The 16,658-nt window shown below is 37.9% G+C and overlaps 1 protein-coding gene across 1 annotated transcript; it reads left to right on the top strand.

The window, feature by feature from the left end:
* Window positions 1–319: 319 nt before the first annotated feature.
* On the top strand, window positions 320–15,828 carry LOC140016120 (tetratricopeptide repeat protein SKI3-like). The gene is made up of 21 exons (XM_072069345.1): window positions 320–625; window positions 781–876; window positions 1,039–1,368; window positions 1,503–1,586; window positions 1,717–1,767; window positions 2,100–2,192; window positions 2,709–2,849; window positions 2,953–3,033; window positions 3,222–3,469; window positions 3,545–3,716; window positions 4,501–4,616; window positions 4,714–4,771; window positions 5,080–5,145; window positions 5,281–5,493; window positions 5,620–5,671; window positions 6,040–6,413; window positions 6,532–6,626; window positions 12,902–13,144; window positions 13,491–14,134; window positions 14,515–14,715; window positions 15,383–15,828. The coding sequence occupies exons 1-21, from the start codon at window positions 623–625 to the stop codon at window positions 15,562–15,564; spliced, it is 3,543 nt and encodes a 1,180-aa protein (XP_071925446.1). The 5' UTR covers window positions 320–622; the 3' UTR covers window positions 15,565–15,828.
* The last annotated feature ends 830 nt before the right edge of the window (window positions 15,829–16,658 follow it).

The raw sequence follows: 16,658 nt of genomic DNA, 5'->3' as shown, positions 1-16,658 counted from the left end.
TACTCAAATTCGAACTTGATCACTGACTGATTCAGTGCTATTCGAATTTGAACTCAAGTTTAAACGAGTATATAAATTTGAATTTGAACTCAATTCCATATAATTGAAATTAAGTTCGAACTCGACTCGTTTAAATTCGAATAAACTGTAAGTTTTATTAAGTTCAAGCTACTCGAGCACGAATTTTTCTTTTCTTATCCAGCATTCCTTTTTATTGAACATTAATTATTTCATACAAATTTATTACCTCGATTACTACTCGCCGAGTTACTTCTGATTTACACAGAAGAAATAGCTCGAGCTCGAGCTTTTGACCACCACCGTCATTTTTAATAGCGGCCAGTGAGTATTCAGCTCTAATATAGCTACATTTAGTTGAAGAAGAAAGAATGAAAAAAGGAGTAATCTTGTCCGATACTCAACTCGTACGGAGTAATGCGAGAGCAGCGAACCATCAAATCAAACACCTCCCGGTCACCGTTCCGTACCCCAACTGATCGGTGACCCTTGCTTGCTAATATAGCTGTCCTTTTTTTTTTTGTTTTTAATCTTTTAAAAGGGTTTTGGCACGTTGTCAGAGAAAAGTACTAATTCCCAGCATCTGTGATACATTCCGGAAGACATGGTTCTCTCTCTTCTTCTTCTTGTTTTGTTTTGTTTCAAATTCGTTTGATTAATCGGGCCGCCTGTAGCTGCACAATGATTTTGTGTTTGCTTACACGTACATTTACTCTTCCTTTTTTTTTTTGGTTTGGGGTTAACACGTACATGTACATGTAGGATGGGGGGAAAGATTGCGAAGCTGTTGCAAGGAGAAGACACTTGGAAGAGTTATTAAACTCCGAACCAGATGATTCATCCCTCCATTTTAAACTCGTAAGCTTCAATTCAATTCAATTCAATTTTTCTGTAGTAGCATTATTTACGGAGCAGTATTATTTATTAAGAATTTTTTTGACTGGTTTCGGTGATGGCTCCTGCTGCATTGCTGTCTGACTCTGTTTGTTGTTGTTGTGGTGGTGGTGGTGGTGTCGTCAGGGAATATTACTGTGGGAAGAGGGAGAAGAGTCAAAAGCAGCAGAGCATTTTGTAACTTGCGCAAAGCTCAACCCCCAGGAAGCTGCTGCTTTCAGGTATTTGGGTGATTATTACTCGCGATTGGACTACGACCAGAGCCAGAACCAGAGGGCTCTCAAGTGCTACCAACGAGCCCTCCTCCTCGATCCTGATGATTCCCTTTCCGGGGAAGCTATCTGTGATTTGTTGGACCAACAAGGTAAAATCTCCTTGCAGTTTGCCATCTGCACTCAAGCTTCCAATAAGTCCCCGACAGCCTTTTGGGCTTTTCGAAGATTGGGATTTCTTCAGGTTTTACCCATTTCTCCTCTCATCTTTTCACCGCAATGCTCTCTAAAATGTTTTTTCTCCCAAACTATATAACCTGCCTTTTTCTTCGTTTCTTTTGTGCTGAATCGTCCATGGACGCGTGTTTGCAATTCCAGGTCCATCAAAAGAGATGGTCTGAAGCTGTGCAGAAACTTCAGCATGCCATCCGTGGCTATCCCACCTGTGCCGATCTCTGGGAGGTCTTTCTTTGTCCATTCATTCTCTTTTTCTAAAAAATATATATTATATCCCTTTGCACTCCAACAAGCATTCTCTTTTACAGTAGCACACATTTATTTAAGGTCTTTTTCTGTCTTTCTGCTACTATAGGCCTTGGGTCTAGCCTACCAGAGACTGGGCATGTTCACTGCTGCAATCAAGGTCATCTTAATAAATCTTTCTTCTCTGCTTTCTTTTCTCTAATATTGAGCTGATGATACATTTCTGCCTCTTACATAATTCTCTCACTGACATTAACTCGTGCTGCTGCAGAACCTTTTTGCTTTTATTCATTAAAAAGTAAAATAATCCTCTTTCTGGTAAACCAGATAAAGCTAGATTGTCTGCCTTCTCCCCTTCACCAGAAAATGAAAAAGAGATGGGTTTTTAAACGTTGGTGAAGCTTCTATAATTAGTTGTTGTAACTTTTAATAAGGGTGATCTGCATTCTGTTTCACTCTCAAAAAAGTGACTTCTTTTGGTTACTTCAACAGTCATATGGAAGAGCTATTGAGTTAGAGGAGTCAAGAATCTTTGCCTTGATTGAAAGCGGAAACATTTCCTTGATGCTAGGTTCTTTTAGAAAGGTAAAGCTTGTTTATACCTTACCATCCCTTGTTCCTGATATTGGACTTACTCCCAACCTCATTTTGTGACTCACCCCCTGAAAGTATTTTTTTGTTTTAGGTTCATCGCTTCTTTTATTTTTATCCTCATTTCTCTGAATCATTAAAAATAATTATTTTGTTTGTTTTATGCATCATATTGTGAATGCCAAATGAGTATAACGTAAATGAAGCTTTTTCTAGCCCGTAGTAGTTCTCCCTGTTGCGTAACTTTCATTTTCTTAGTGGGATGTCCAAATTTGTTTATGTTCAGAAACACAAAAAGGTTATTTAGGATCTATTTTCCGTTTCTAAGCCGTTTTTGTGGTTTGAGCTTAGTTTATATTAAATAAATCTGAACACAAGGTCAAGTTTAAGTGCTTTGATCACATATTGAACTGGTACTTCTTATGTTATTTCAATGAGATAATTCAATGTGAATATTTTTAGCTCTCTTCCGTTTTTGTTGCTATTAAGTGAAATTATCTTTGCACGTAGGGAGTTGAGCATTTTAGGCAAGCTTTGTTGATTTCACCTGAAAATTTAGCTGCACATTATGGGCTAGCTTCTTCTCTACTTGGTTTGGCTAAGGAATGCATAAATTCAGGTGCATTTAGATGGGGAGCTTCACTATTGGAGGTCAGTTGACTTGATAGTTTAGAACCCGAACTTTTGAATGTTGCAGCATTTGAGGTTTCAATAAATATATCTTTCTTATTTATTTTATTTATAAATATTGTAGGAGGCTTCTGAAGTAATTGTATCGATTATGACATTAGCTGGTAACATATCATGTATCTGGAAGCTGCATGGTGACATTAAGGTGAAATCGTCTGTCATGATTATGTTGTTTTGTAATTAGTGGTAATTTCTGCCTTCTGTTTTCCGCATTGTATTTGGTATTAGTTTCTCAAATATATCAAAAGTTTCTCGAAATGGCCTCATTGTCTGTTCATTTAATGTTTCTCATAATGAGTGGCCCTGAATTGAGGCCCGTCTCTGTGTTGTCAGCTATTCTATGCCAAATGTTTTCCCTGGGTGGATGATGGGTGGGGCTTAAAAGCTGACCAAAAAAGTTTCAGCGACTCAATCATTTCCTGGAAAAGAATTTGCCATCTAGCTGCTGTATCTTCATCTCGTTCTTATCAGCGGGCTCTGCACTTGGCACCTTGGCAATCTAATTTGTACACAGACATTGCCATAGCATCAGATATTACTTTCTTTTCAAAAGAGAATCACGAAGAGGACCTGAACTCTTGGTAGTTTTTCATCTTCTGTTCAGCTACAGGATGATTATTAAGGTTTGCATCTCATGCGGTTGTCCTACTTAACAGGTCACAAGCTGAGAAGATGTGCTTAGGGGGCTTATTACTTGAGGGAGAAAATAATGAGTTCTGGGTGACATTAGGATGTTTATCAGATCATAATGCCTTGAGACAACATGCTTTTATTCGTGGGCTGCAGTTGGATGTTTCACTGGCTGTTGCTTGGGCGTACCTTGGGAAGGTAATGCTTTACAGATGTGATTTTAAATTCAGTGACTCCATCTGCTAAAATAATCTTTTTAGACGTGAGAGAGAACTTGAACTCAAGTTTTTCTTGACACTAGAAGAACATTATCAAGTCTGGAACCATAGTGTTGCTGCAGCGCTCTCTTTCTGTCTCAATGAGCACACACATTCATGCGTTGGTTCTTTCCTTTTGTGGGCTTCTGTGATACCCATGCAAATTTGTGAATTGACTAATATATCTTTTCTGGCAGCAGTCAATGATTTCATAGTCAAATGACTTATCTTTGGGATCATTATATTCATAAAGTTGCTCTTTTGTGACCTAAGAGATCAAAGATTGGATACATGGAAGTTTTATTTTCTTGCATGAGTAAGGCTGCACAAAGTTGGTGTGCTAGGGGATCATGATGCAGTGTGTACGACTTTTGAAGCATGACATCCTATTGTTAGTCATTGTCAATGCTAGTTATTCTGGAAAGATGAAAATCTTAAATGAGTGTTTCTTTTCAAGTTTTTGTTGAATGTAGTCAATCTGCCATACTTACACAACTGGCTTGAAATTGTGTTACCTCTCTTAGTTGGGTGCCCTTTTCGACTCACAACTCCAATTGGTTCTTGGCTTTTATAGAATGTTAGGAGGCTTTGCTGGTTTATGCACTCTCAAATCTATTTAAGCTGCTGAAATTTGAACAACCTTCTCAGAATTTGGAGGATTGGGGAGGGGGGAGGTTGTTGCAGTGCCTAGCAACATGTAGGAGATCTAATGTTGAGATTTACAGCTCTACAGGCTAGAGGGTGAAAGGAAACTGGCACAGCAAGCATTTGATCGTGCTAGAAGCATAGATCCCTCACTTGCATTACCTTGGGCTGGAATGTCAGCTGATGCTGATATTAGGTATGTGTATAAATTCATGGCAGAACTAGAATGCTTCATTTTATGACGGCATATTCTATTTGGAAAGTGTATCTATGTCTGCCAAATTTCCCCCCAGGAATCTCAAACCGGATGAAGCATATGACTGCTGTCTACAAGCCGTGCAGATCTTGCCTGTAAGTTCCCGTTCTTTCTCACAGATGCAAGCATAGTTTGTCGTATCCGTTTATTTTTAGCTCAGATTCTTTAGAGGAATTTAGAAACTAGGTACACAAAGTCCAATGATTTCTATTTCAAATTAATCTTTTGGTTGATGCAATCCACTTGTGAAATATTTCTGCCCTTGAAGTAGTGCAAGTGGTGATATGTGTACATTTATGGTTCTTTCTCAAGTAAGGAACGGTGTAAATGCTTGTATGCTTTGAGGCATATTTCATTGTAATCATTGTAATCATTGTTGTACTGATAACTGTCTCTTGAGCAGCTTGCAGAGTTTCAGATTGGTCTTGCAAAGCTTGGTTTGTATTCTGGTCAAATGCCATCTTCAGAGGTATTAAGGTGTCGTTTGAGTCTCAAGTTATTATCATTGTTGCATATTACCATTTTCTTACCGCCAAGTAGCTTTTGAAGTTAACGTGATGCTGCAGAAAGGACAATAAGATTTTACGGGTTTTTACTGCAACAGGTATTTAGAGCCATCAGGCAGGCTTTGCAGCGTGCACCCCATTATCCTGAATCTCACAATTTGAATGGGCTAATATGTGAAGCACGATCTCTTTATCAAAGTGCTAGTGCATCTTTTAGGCTAGCACGCCATGCAGTGAGCTCTTTTTCTGGCGAAGTATCAAAATTGTATCATAAAGATATTTCAATGAACCTTGTGAGGTCTCTTTGTAAGGTATGTTGTTTATCTTTGGATAGTTAAAAGTGGCTGAACTTGCTAGCCTAAACCATTGAATCTCTTGTTGGCACAAATAAGGGGTGCCACATATATGGTTGATTTTTAAATCCTTGTCCGGTACAGGCAGGGAGTCCCAATGAAGCTGTTGAAGAGTGTGAGTTACTGAAGAAAGAAGGTCTGATACTGTGCTGTCTTGTTGTATAATAGATCAACTGCTGTTTTTGGTTATATTTCCTATGTGATGCATAGATCATGTTGTCAGAGGTTCAATCATGTTTATCACCTGAAAATTTTCCATTCATTGTGAAAATACAGCAGAAACCTTTTTTAGAATACAAACTGTTGAATATGTTGTTTGGACATTCTGGCATTGGCAGTCTGATTTTGCTAATTTCTTGCTAACGGGCAGTGAAATTATGGAAAGGCTTTAGAGGGCAGACTCATGGTTCTCTTTTTCTGATGAACTCCTTCAGTTGTCATTTTGCTTGTTAAATGTTGGGCCAGATCTCATGTTCTAACATATCATCCTTATCTACTAATTAGGACTGCTTGATCTGGAGGGCTTGCAGATTTATGCTTTATGTCTGTGGCAACTTGGCAAGAATGATCTGGCTTTATTGACAGCTAGGACACTTGCTGCAAATATTTTATCAATGGATAGTAGAAAGGCTGCTGCTACTATAAGTTTCATCAGCAGATTGATGTATTATATTTCTGGACAAGATTCAGTGATTAGCAGCATCTTGAAGATGCCCAAGGACTTGTTTCAGAGTTCAAAAGTTAGTTTCATAGTATCTGCTATTGACGCACTAGATTGTAGTGATCAGCTTGGGCCAATTGTTTCTCACAGTCATACATCTCTTATGTCAAGTGAAGAGATTACATCAATGCACTCCCTAATAGCGCTTGGTAAACTAGTAAGTTCTGTTCAATGGTCTCAGTTAATTTTATTATGCCTGAATGAGGGATTTTTTTTTCCTTCCGTTCATGAAATGTCTTTTATAAAATTTGCGCATCTGCTTGTGTGATTTGCAGGTGAAATATGTGTCGGATGACCGCCTTGGAATTCAGAATGGAGTTGATCACCTGAGAAAAGCTCTTCACATGTATCCACACAGTGGTTTGATAAGGTAACCAAGTAGATGGCTTTATCATGCTTAGCTGACGCATATCCCTTTCTCCTTTTGCTGGATGAAAGTTAATGTCAATAGTTATTTGACATTTTTTAGTTAGGATCTCTGTTTCTGGTTAAAAACGGCCTTGTCAAAAGTTTAAATCTCAAGTAAAATTGATGAAGGGTGTCATTTAATATGGTGGGTGTTATATGACATAGTAGTTCAGCTTTCTGCTTATATACTTAACCTATTCATAGAAGGTGAAACCTATACATGCTCCTTTAGGGTCAAATTCTTTTCTTTGGCTTTCTGAGAGAGAGAGAGAATGCGACATCTCCTGTTGAAAGAGAGGGTTCCTTGTCGAGTATTTTAGATGCTTGTAAATTGTTGATACAATGAATACTTTCAATAACCATGTAAAAGTAAAAACAGTGGTTGTGCTGCATGTTGTAAATATTCTAGGTTTATTAAATTTCAAATCGAAAAGAAAATTATGAATCAAATTATCCACCAATGAAGTTGATGGTCATACAGAATGTTATTCTTTTAAGTTCTCATAAGCATTGTTAAACCAACTTGTTGCCTCAGCAACTTTAAGGCTTCTTCATACTTGAACAGTTCACCATTTGTGTGTCACTGATTTCACTGAGACCAAATGTGTGGTCAAATGACTTGTCGAAACAACTATCTTTAATGCAGTGATCTTTACATATAAAGTGCATTTTAGATCATGCATAATTCTTACTGAAATTAGAGATGTGCAACTGAAAAATAGTAGCAAATGATGTTTCTGTGTGAACAAAAAAGAAAACTGAATTGTTCTGTCATATCTTTTGTTCTAGACTCTGTACAACATTTATACAAATGGAATTGGACTTTTGTCAATTCCATGAAATCTGTAATTTCCTAAAAATTAGGAGCTAATTTATTCTATCCTAAAATACATTAGGAGTAAATTATTCTATCCTAAAATAGAGCAGAAATCATGGGATATAGCAGAAATCATGGGATATAGCAGAGATCATGGGATATACATAGAAAAAGATATTCTAGATTTTCAACACTCCCCCTCAAGATGGTGAATAGATATTTTCCATTCCCATCTTGCATGTAATGTCTTCAAAGTTGGAAGTTGGCATTCCCTTAGTTAAGACATCTGCCAATTGATTATTTGATGCTACATATGGAGTGCAAATCATGCCACTGTCCAGCTTTTCTTTAATAAAATGTCTATCAACTTCGATGTGCTTTGTGCGATCATGTTGCACTGGACTGTGTGCAATGTTGATGGCAGACTTGTTGTCGCAATAGAGTTTCATAGGCCCTTCACTCTTGATTTTAAGATCATCAAGTATTATTTTGAGCCATAGCAATTCACAAACTCCATGAGCCATAGCTCTAAACTCTGCTTCAGCACTTGATCTTGCAACAACCGATTGCTTCTTACTCCTCCATGTCACTAGGTTCCCACCAAGAAATGTACAATATCCTGAAGTTGATCTACGATCTACAACAGAACCTGCATAATCAGCATCAGTATATGCCTCTATGAGCAATCCTTCATTTTTCTTGAACAAAATTCCTCTACCCGGTGTCCCTTTGAGGTAGGATAGAATTCTATTGACAGCCTGCAAGTGTTTCTCTCTTGGATCATGCATAAATTGGCTTACTACACTTACAGCAAATGCTATGTCCGGCCTTGTATGGGACAAGTATATCAGTTTCCCAACCAACCGCTGATATCTTCCCTTATCTACTGTGCTATCATCCTTCCCTTCATTCAATCTCAAGTTAGGCTCAATGGGTGTGCTTGCTGCCTTGCATCCAAGATTGCCTGTTTCTTTAAGCAAGTCTAAGACATACTTTTGTTGGGAAACAAAGATGCCCTTTCTTGAGTATGCCACCTCAATGCCTAAAAAATACTTCAGCCTCCCTAGTTCTTTAATTTCAAACTCCTTTGCTAAGCACTTTTTGAGTGTTTCTCTTTCAATTGGATCATTCCCGGTGATGATGATGTCATCTACATATACAAGTAGAGCTGTAACACCTCCTTTTGAATGTTTTATGAACAAAGTATGATCTCCTTGACTTTGTTTGTATTGCATTGCTAACATCACTTTAGTAAATCTTCCGAACCAAGCCCTTGGCGATTGTTTTAATCCATATAAAGCTTTCTTTAACCTGCACACTTTCTTTTCAAAAAACATTTCATTAAAACCCGGTGGAGGTTCCATGTACACCTCTTCTTCTAAATCCCCATGTAAGAATGCATTCTTCACATCAAATTGCTGTAAACACCAACCAAAGTTAGCGGCTAAAGACAAAAGAACACGCACAGTATTCATTTTTGCAACGGGTGCAAAGGTCTCTTGGTAATCTATCCCATATGTCTGTGTATATCCTTTTGCGACCAACCGAGCTTTATGCCTTTCTAATGAACCATCAGCTCTATATTTCAAAGTAAACACCCATTTACACCCCACTGTTTTCTTTCCTTTGGGTAGGTTTACAATTTCCCAAGTCTTATTTCTCTCTAGGGCATTCATCTCCTCTTTCATAGCATGTAACCAATTCTTATTTCTAAGTGCCTCTTGTAGTGTTTGTGGAATTGAAATAGAATTGATGGTGGTAAGGAAAGTTTTATGTTGTGGAGAGAATCTATGGAAAGACACGAAATTTGAGATTGGATGCTTAGTGCATTCTCGTGTTCCTTTTCGAACAGCAATAGGCAGGTCTAAATCATTAAATTCACAAGGAGCAGAGTCAGATTGAACACACAAAGGAACAGAATTTTCAGTACCTGATTGTGGTTCAGATTCTTGGATTTGCACAGGTTCAGAAATATGAACTTTCTTCCTTGAGTAGACCTTGAGTGGTGTAGTTGGATTTAAACCAGATTTTCCCTCAACTCCAAGATCAGGTTCAATTTCTTTACTGGCATGTTCAACTTCAAATTCAGGTTCAGGTTCACTGCTAGTATGTTCCCCTTTAGAATTTGGTGTATGGTCCGGCTTGAAAGACTTTAAGTTTAGTGTAGAACTTTGAAGATCAAGGAGAAATTCCTTATCTTCCCAAGAACTCTCCCCCTGGGGATGAGGATTGTTACTTTGAGAGTAAGGTTCATTTTCAACAAATGTGACATCCATAGAGGTAAAAAATTTTTTTGAAGGAGGATGATAACACTTATATCCTTTCTTTGTGTTTGAGTATCCCACAAAAATACATTTTAAAGCTCTTGGATCAAGTTTCCCTCTTTGGTGTGCATGAACATGTACAAAAGCAACACAACCAAACACTTTTGGTGACAATGTGCAAGAGACATTAAAATCAGGGTAAAAACCAGAAAGAGCAGCAATGGGACTTTGATTATTTAGTACTTTTGAAGGTACTCTATTTATCAAATGTGCAGCAGTTAAAACAGCCTCCCCCCAAAAAGTTTTTGGAACTTTATGTTGAAACAAAATTGCTCGAGTCACATTGAGTAAATGCCTATTTTTTCGTTCAGCAATCCCATTTTGTTGGGGTGTATCTACACAAGATGACTCATGTATTATACCCTCTTTTTGAAAAAAAGATGAGAGAATTTGATTAAAATAGTCTCTTGCATTATCAGATCTTACTCTTTTAATCAAACTTCCAAATTGTGTACAAATCATTTTATGAAACATTGGAAAAATACTGCTTACTTCTGATTTTTCTTTCATAAGAAATAACCAAGTAGTTCTAGTACAATCATCAATGAATGTGACAAACCATTTTGCTCCAGAAATACTAGAAATTCTACAAGGCCCCCAAATTTCAGTATGTATCAAAGAGAAAGGTCTAGTAGATCTTGTATTACTCAATGGAAATGATAGTCTATGATGTTTAGCAATTTCACATGTATCACAATGGAAACTACTAACATCTTCATTCTTGAAAAGTGAAGGAAACATGCTTTTAAGTAGCATAAAAGATGGATGACCAAGACGGAAATGATGAAGCCAAATTTCAGATTTATTATTTGAGGAGCAGGTGAGGGATAACTGATTTTTGTTCTTCTTGTTGCCACTCATCTCCTCAAGGTAATAAAGCCCGTCATTCACCTTAGCAAGTCCAATCGTCCTCCCCGTAACCAAATCCTGAAAAACACAGTGAGTAGTATAGAAAATTACTCTACAGTTCAGATCTTTGGTAATTTGATGGATGGATATGAGATTGGAGGACAATTTTGGGACATGCAACACATTATTTAGGGACAAAGAATTTGATAGATTTACTGTCCCTTGGCCTGCAACAGTTATAGGAGATCCATCCGCAACAGTAATTTTTCTATTTCCAGGACATGGGTTGTATGTTCTAAATCTGATTGGGCTGTGAGTCATATGGTCAGTAGCTCCTGAGTCGATGACCCAAGAGCCTAGAGAAGACATGCTTGAGGCACTTAAAGCATAAGAGTTAAGGTACTTACCTGATTGAGCCAATGAACACGTACTAGAGGACTTTTCAAGGGAATTTAGGAGGTTTCTTAGCTTGTCGATTTCTTCTTTCTTGAATTCTCCCATACCAGTCTGGTTGGATTTTTCTTGTGTTTGGTCTTCTCCAGCAGTTAAGTGGGCTTTTCCCCCTTTGAATCCTCCTTTACGACTAAGGACTTGTTCCTTCCCATGGAGTTTGAAGCAATCATCTCGCGTATGGCGTGATTTTTTGCAGTACGTGCACCAAATTGTGTCTTTATTTGACTTTGTAGAAATCATTGCCGAGCCTTCTAATGTTTTAGGCTCTAACATGACTTCTCGCCTATTCTCTTCAGCTCGAACCAATGATATTGTCTCATTCAGAGATGATAATCTTTCCTTCCCCAATATCTGGACTCTGACCTGATCAAATTCCACATTCAGACCTGCAAGGAAGTCATAAACTCTATCCTTTTCGATAAAGTTTTTCAAGGTGGCTGCATCTTCACTACACAACATCTGAACACACCGATATTGGTCCAGTTCCTGCCATAGATTTTGCAAAAGGTTGGCATATTGAGTAACAGAAAGGTTGCCCTGTTTAGTGGCTGAGATCTTTGTTTTGATCTCATAGATTAGGGCAGCATCTCCTGCCTTTGAATAGGTCTGTCGAATAGTAGACCATATATCTTGAGCTGTTGATAGGAACATGCAAGCATCGCTTATTTCAGGTAACATGGAGTTCCACAGCCATGACATGACCATAGAATCCTCTTCATCCCAAGCAGCGAATTTAGGATCTCCCTTTTTCGGTCCAGTTCCAAGCAAGTGGCTGATTTTGCCCTTTCCTTTGAGAAATGTTTGAACAAATTGTGACCACTTCAAATAGTTTTTCCCGTTGAGCCTGTAGGCTGCCTGGATATTCTGCAAATCCCCTGTTTGTGGAATATTTGAGGTCTCTTCTGATTTGGTATTGGAGTGGATTTCTGATGTTTCAGTTTCAGACATGTTGGAGGTTTCAAAGAAAAATTGGCAATGAAGGCCTAATGAAAAATATCAGCAATGAAGGCTGGAAATTGCACTTGGCAATAAAGACTTGAAGAGAGGAAAGCACTCAGCAATGAAGGCTGACAAGAAGAGGTCCCAAGAGCAAAAGCTCTGATACCATGAACAAAAAAGAAAACTGAATTGTTCTGTCATATCTTTTGTTCTAGACTCTGTACAACATTTATACAAATGGAATTGGACTTTTGTCAATTCCATGAAATCTGTAATTTCCTAAAAATTAGGAGCTAATTTATTCTATCCTAAAATACATTAGGAGTAAATTATTCTATCCTAAAATAGAGCAGAAATCATGGGATATAGCAGAAATCATGGGATATAGCAGAGATCATGGGATATACATAGAAAAAGATATTCTAGATTTTCAACACTGTGATTATTTAATCCTTTTTCCCCTTGGGGTATATTAAATATTCTTTTTCATTTGAACTGGTTAGTTGCAATGTGCACCCTTGTGCTATCACAATCTTCTCTGTGCCCCTTAAACTATCAATTTTAGCACTCTAATGCCTTATACTATCAATTTGCAGCACATTGCTGATATCAGTTGCAAACCAATGAATTTTTCTTGCTCTTATGGAATGAAAGTCTTAGGTTGTGTACTCAGTTTATGCAGTAATTTTTGCCGAAATTCTTGGTGCTTTGCACTTAATAGACATTGAGAAGTGATCACGATATTTCTTAATTTATTTGCCATCATTTCAAAGGATTTCCTGGATTTCTTTGTATTCTTACTGGTCTAATTCGTGCTCTTAAGTTTGTTTTATATACCTAATTTATTTTTAACAGGAATCTCCTTAGTTATCTATTACTATTCAGCAAGGAATGGAAAGATGTTCATCTTGCAACTAGATGTTTTATCGTTGACTCTTATGACCATCAAAAGGAAAAGGTTTTAAAATCCAGCTTCGAGATTCTTGGTGCCGGTGCTGTTGCTTGTTATACTAAGGGAAGGTGCAATGATGAATTCTCATTCTCCACCAGTAAAGAGCAATGCCTTTTTGGAACTGGAATAATCCAGCAGCTACAGAAGTAAATGCTTCTTCTACCTATGCCTTTGAAATGCATTTATTGTCCTCATTATTTCATTATGTAGCAAATCTTATATGTTTAATTCAATGGATATGGTCTTATTTGCCCCCCGCCCTCCACTGTTCCCATTTGAAAGCTTTTTTGCCTATTGCTTTAATGGGATGATTGTGTGAAGTACTGTCAGATATTATCCTCCCTGCAATTTGGAAAGGTTGCTTCTAACTTATCTAGGAACAATGGTTTTGTTCTATGGAAACAGCAGCTTTTCTTCATGCAGAAAAGTCTGTTTATCTTCATGGTTATTGAAACTCATTAGCTCTTTTTGTTTCGTTCCTTGAACCTGCAGGGATTTGCATCGAGAACCTTGGAATGATAGAGCAAGGTACTTGCTTATACTTACTTATGTGCAGAAGGCACGTAAGGAGGGATATCCTCAACATCTTTGCACTATAATTGAACGGCTAATATGTGTGGCTCTTTCTGATGAATTCTGTTCAAGGCAAGAAAGCTCTTATGAATATCAAAGGTTTCAGCTTCTGCTTTGTGCTGCAGAAGTTTGCTTGCAGTTTGGCAATCATATTGGCTGTGTGAGACACGCTAAGAGTGCTTCAGAGCTTTTGCTTCCTGATGACTCTCTCTTTTATGCACACATTTTACTTTGTCGTGCCTATGCTGCACAAGATAATTTTGTTGACATGCGCAAAGAGTATACAAGATGTTTAGAACTCAAAACTGATTACCCAATTGGGTGGGTTTGTCTTAAGATAATTGACTGTCAGTATAAGCTACAGACTGATGGCACCTTTTTAGCAGTAGGCTTCGAGGAGTGCTCCAGAGATGTCAAGAAATCCTGGAATATGTGGATGGCTGTTGGTGATTTGGTCCATGGTCTTGTTGCTATTCAAACAAAAGATCTCCTAGCTGCAGAAAAGTTCCTAGCACAAGCCTGTTCATTAGCCGGTGATGAGAGCTGCCTCTTTCTCTGTCATGGTAGAACTTAAGTTCTCTCTTGTAATTTCTATGTAATTTCTTTATTTAATTTTTCATTCCACTGACTATCCTCAGTGCCTTTCTCCTTAAAATTTTATTAAAAATGTTAAAGGCGCATCTGAAACTTTGGATTTGCTTTGGTAAGACAAGATTTAAAACAAAGGATTTTCAAGAAAACACATGAAGGATTTCCAATGCTAGAGGTCTTCCTGTAAGAGTTTTTCCTTACTCTTCTTGAATGATCTGTTCAAAATTGAAACTGATGGGTCATTCTATATACACTTTGTTGTTTTTTCCTTCCATGGGAGTGTGTCTACATGCATATATAAGTCAATCCAGATCCATTTAGAAATGAATATTTAATGGTGGTGGTTGAACAGGTACCATCTGCATGCAGCTAGCCAAACAGCAGTGTGATGCTCGATTCTTGTCTCTGGCTGTTAGAAGTCTTCAGAAAGCCAGAGAAACTTCTGTTATGTTACCTATTGTCTCACTACTGTTGGCACAAGCAGAAGCAAGCCTTGGCTCTAAAATGAAGTGGGAGAAAAACCTTCGAGATGAATGGTTTTCTTGGCCACCAGGTTTGTTTCATATAGTTGACCAAGATTATTGCAATTATTTTCATGAATGTTTACATATTGGAGAGCACATGTTTTTGCAAGCCATGAGTCTCATTTTGCATATGGTCTTCACTTTGTATTGTGAAAACACATCAAGTCCTGCAATTGCAATTCATGTGGACTCACTAGCTGGAGAAAAAGGTTCATGGGTTAACTTTTTGAGAGGTTTATACATGGGTCATTAAGCCTTCAATATCTATGGCCAAAGTTAGATGTGCTATCTTGCTGTTTGGGGGCTTGTTGTATCGGCTCCTTTCCTAGTTGTGGAATGGAGTTTTGTTGTTGGGCCAGCATATAATAGGTATCAATAGACACATGTTTTAGATTATGATTGAAATGGATGCATCTTCCTTTCACATGCAACATTTACATCCATGGAAAATTGTAATCAAAGGATTCTGATGTATTTTCTGCTGGGCTTGTAATACTACTGCATCCAATAGGTTGCACCATCTCAGTTTAGGATGTGGACTGCTATCCCGCAATGAGGAAAGTTATCTTTCTGTACTGTATACCCACAAGCATCATAGTAGTGTGCATGAACATCACAGTAGACGTGCAACAGTTTCTGACTTTACCTTCTGAAGTCTGTCACCTTTATCTTCTAATTTTCTTGCGTTCCTGGCAGGGATGAGGCCTGCAGAACTCTATTTTCAAATGCATTTGCTAGCTAAGCAGGAAAGAGAGAGTTCAAGATCTTCTTCTCTTATAGAGTCTTCTCAGAGTGCTCAAAGATGGGTTCTTCAAGCAATCCATTTGAACCCTTCTTGTTTGAGATATTGGAAGGTTTTGCAGACCTTTACAGGGTAATAGGAACATTCCGGTACACAAGAAGAGGCAGAGGCTTTTTGCCTTTCTGATGTTCCAGGTTGCTATGTGATGGATCTTTAGTTGGGAGGATTGGGTGGAGGTGGGAGTTGTAACACGATGCAATCTGTACAGCATGCTGTAACTTGAATTTACGAAAAGCTTTTTGGGTTGTCATCAGAAGGGAAGAGGCAATTGGCTGTACTTCATACATGCGGTATAGGTTCTGAGTGTCTATAAATTATATATATTTTGCTGCTGACAACATTATCTATCTTCATTATCAGGCATGCGAAATTATTAGAGATTAAAAAAAAAAAAGGAGAAGGATTTCACGGTTTTTATTTACTATCTAGCTCTGGAAAAATTGGTTTCTAAGATTCTGGTTTTCCTTACTGGTATGCTTCCATGGACACAACTTTAGCGCAACAAGTGCCTAAAATTATTATTTTTTTTTAAAAAAGGTGCCTAAAATGCCTGAAAGTTTTCGCCTCTTGCACGAGTAGCATCAGAGTGAAAATTGCATTTCTGCTGATTTCTGTTTCACGATGTCGTCGTCCTGGTTTCAACTGCAAGGGCTTTAGGCCTTCTCATGTTCTGGCCTTTTATCTTGTATCATGCAGAACAGAACAGCCCAAAGGGAAAGTGCTGTCATTTTTTTCCTTTTTAGTAGTGTATGGTGCCTTAACTGATAACTGATCAATTGCTTGTCATTGGCAAAACTATGGCCGCAATAGCAAACAATACTGTAGCTATGTGCAAGTAAGAATCTTATAACGATAATTGCACTGAATGTCTTTTTAATTCAATGTAAGAGCTAATTTTCACTGAGCCAAAAAAAAAAAAAAAAAGTGTCGTGGAGTACCAAGAGTTGACCGGGGGCCAAACTCCGCCCAAGTTGTAGTACATAAATTATGCCCAATTTCAGTCATTATTAGCCAACGAAAGCACAGCTTGCTGTCTCATGCATCTAATTTTTTGTTTAACAAAACTCACCTGTCATATATTGGCGGGGCAAACTTGATTTGGCGCAGAATAGAACTGACTAGCAGACACTCCGCTCAAAAGTAGTTTGAACTAATTGCAGCAGTTTCACT

Source organism: Coffea arabica, chromosome 10c (assembly GCF_036785885.1).
Source record: "Coffea arabica cultivar ET-39 chromosome 10c, Coffea Arabica ET-39 HiFi, whole genome shotgun sequence".
NCBI lineage: Eukaryota > Viridiplantae > Streptophyta > Magnoliopsida > Gentianales > Rubiaceae > Coffea > Coffea arabica.
This window is presented reverse-complemented; position numbering and strand designations above follow the sequence as displayed.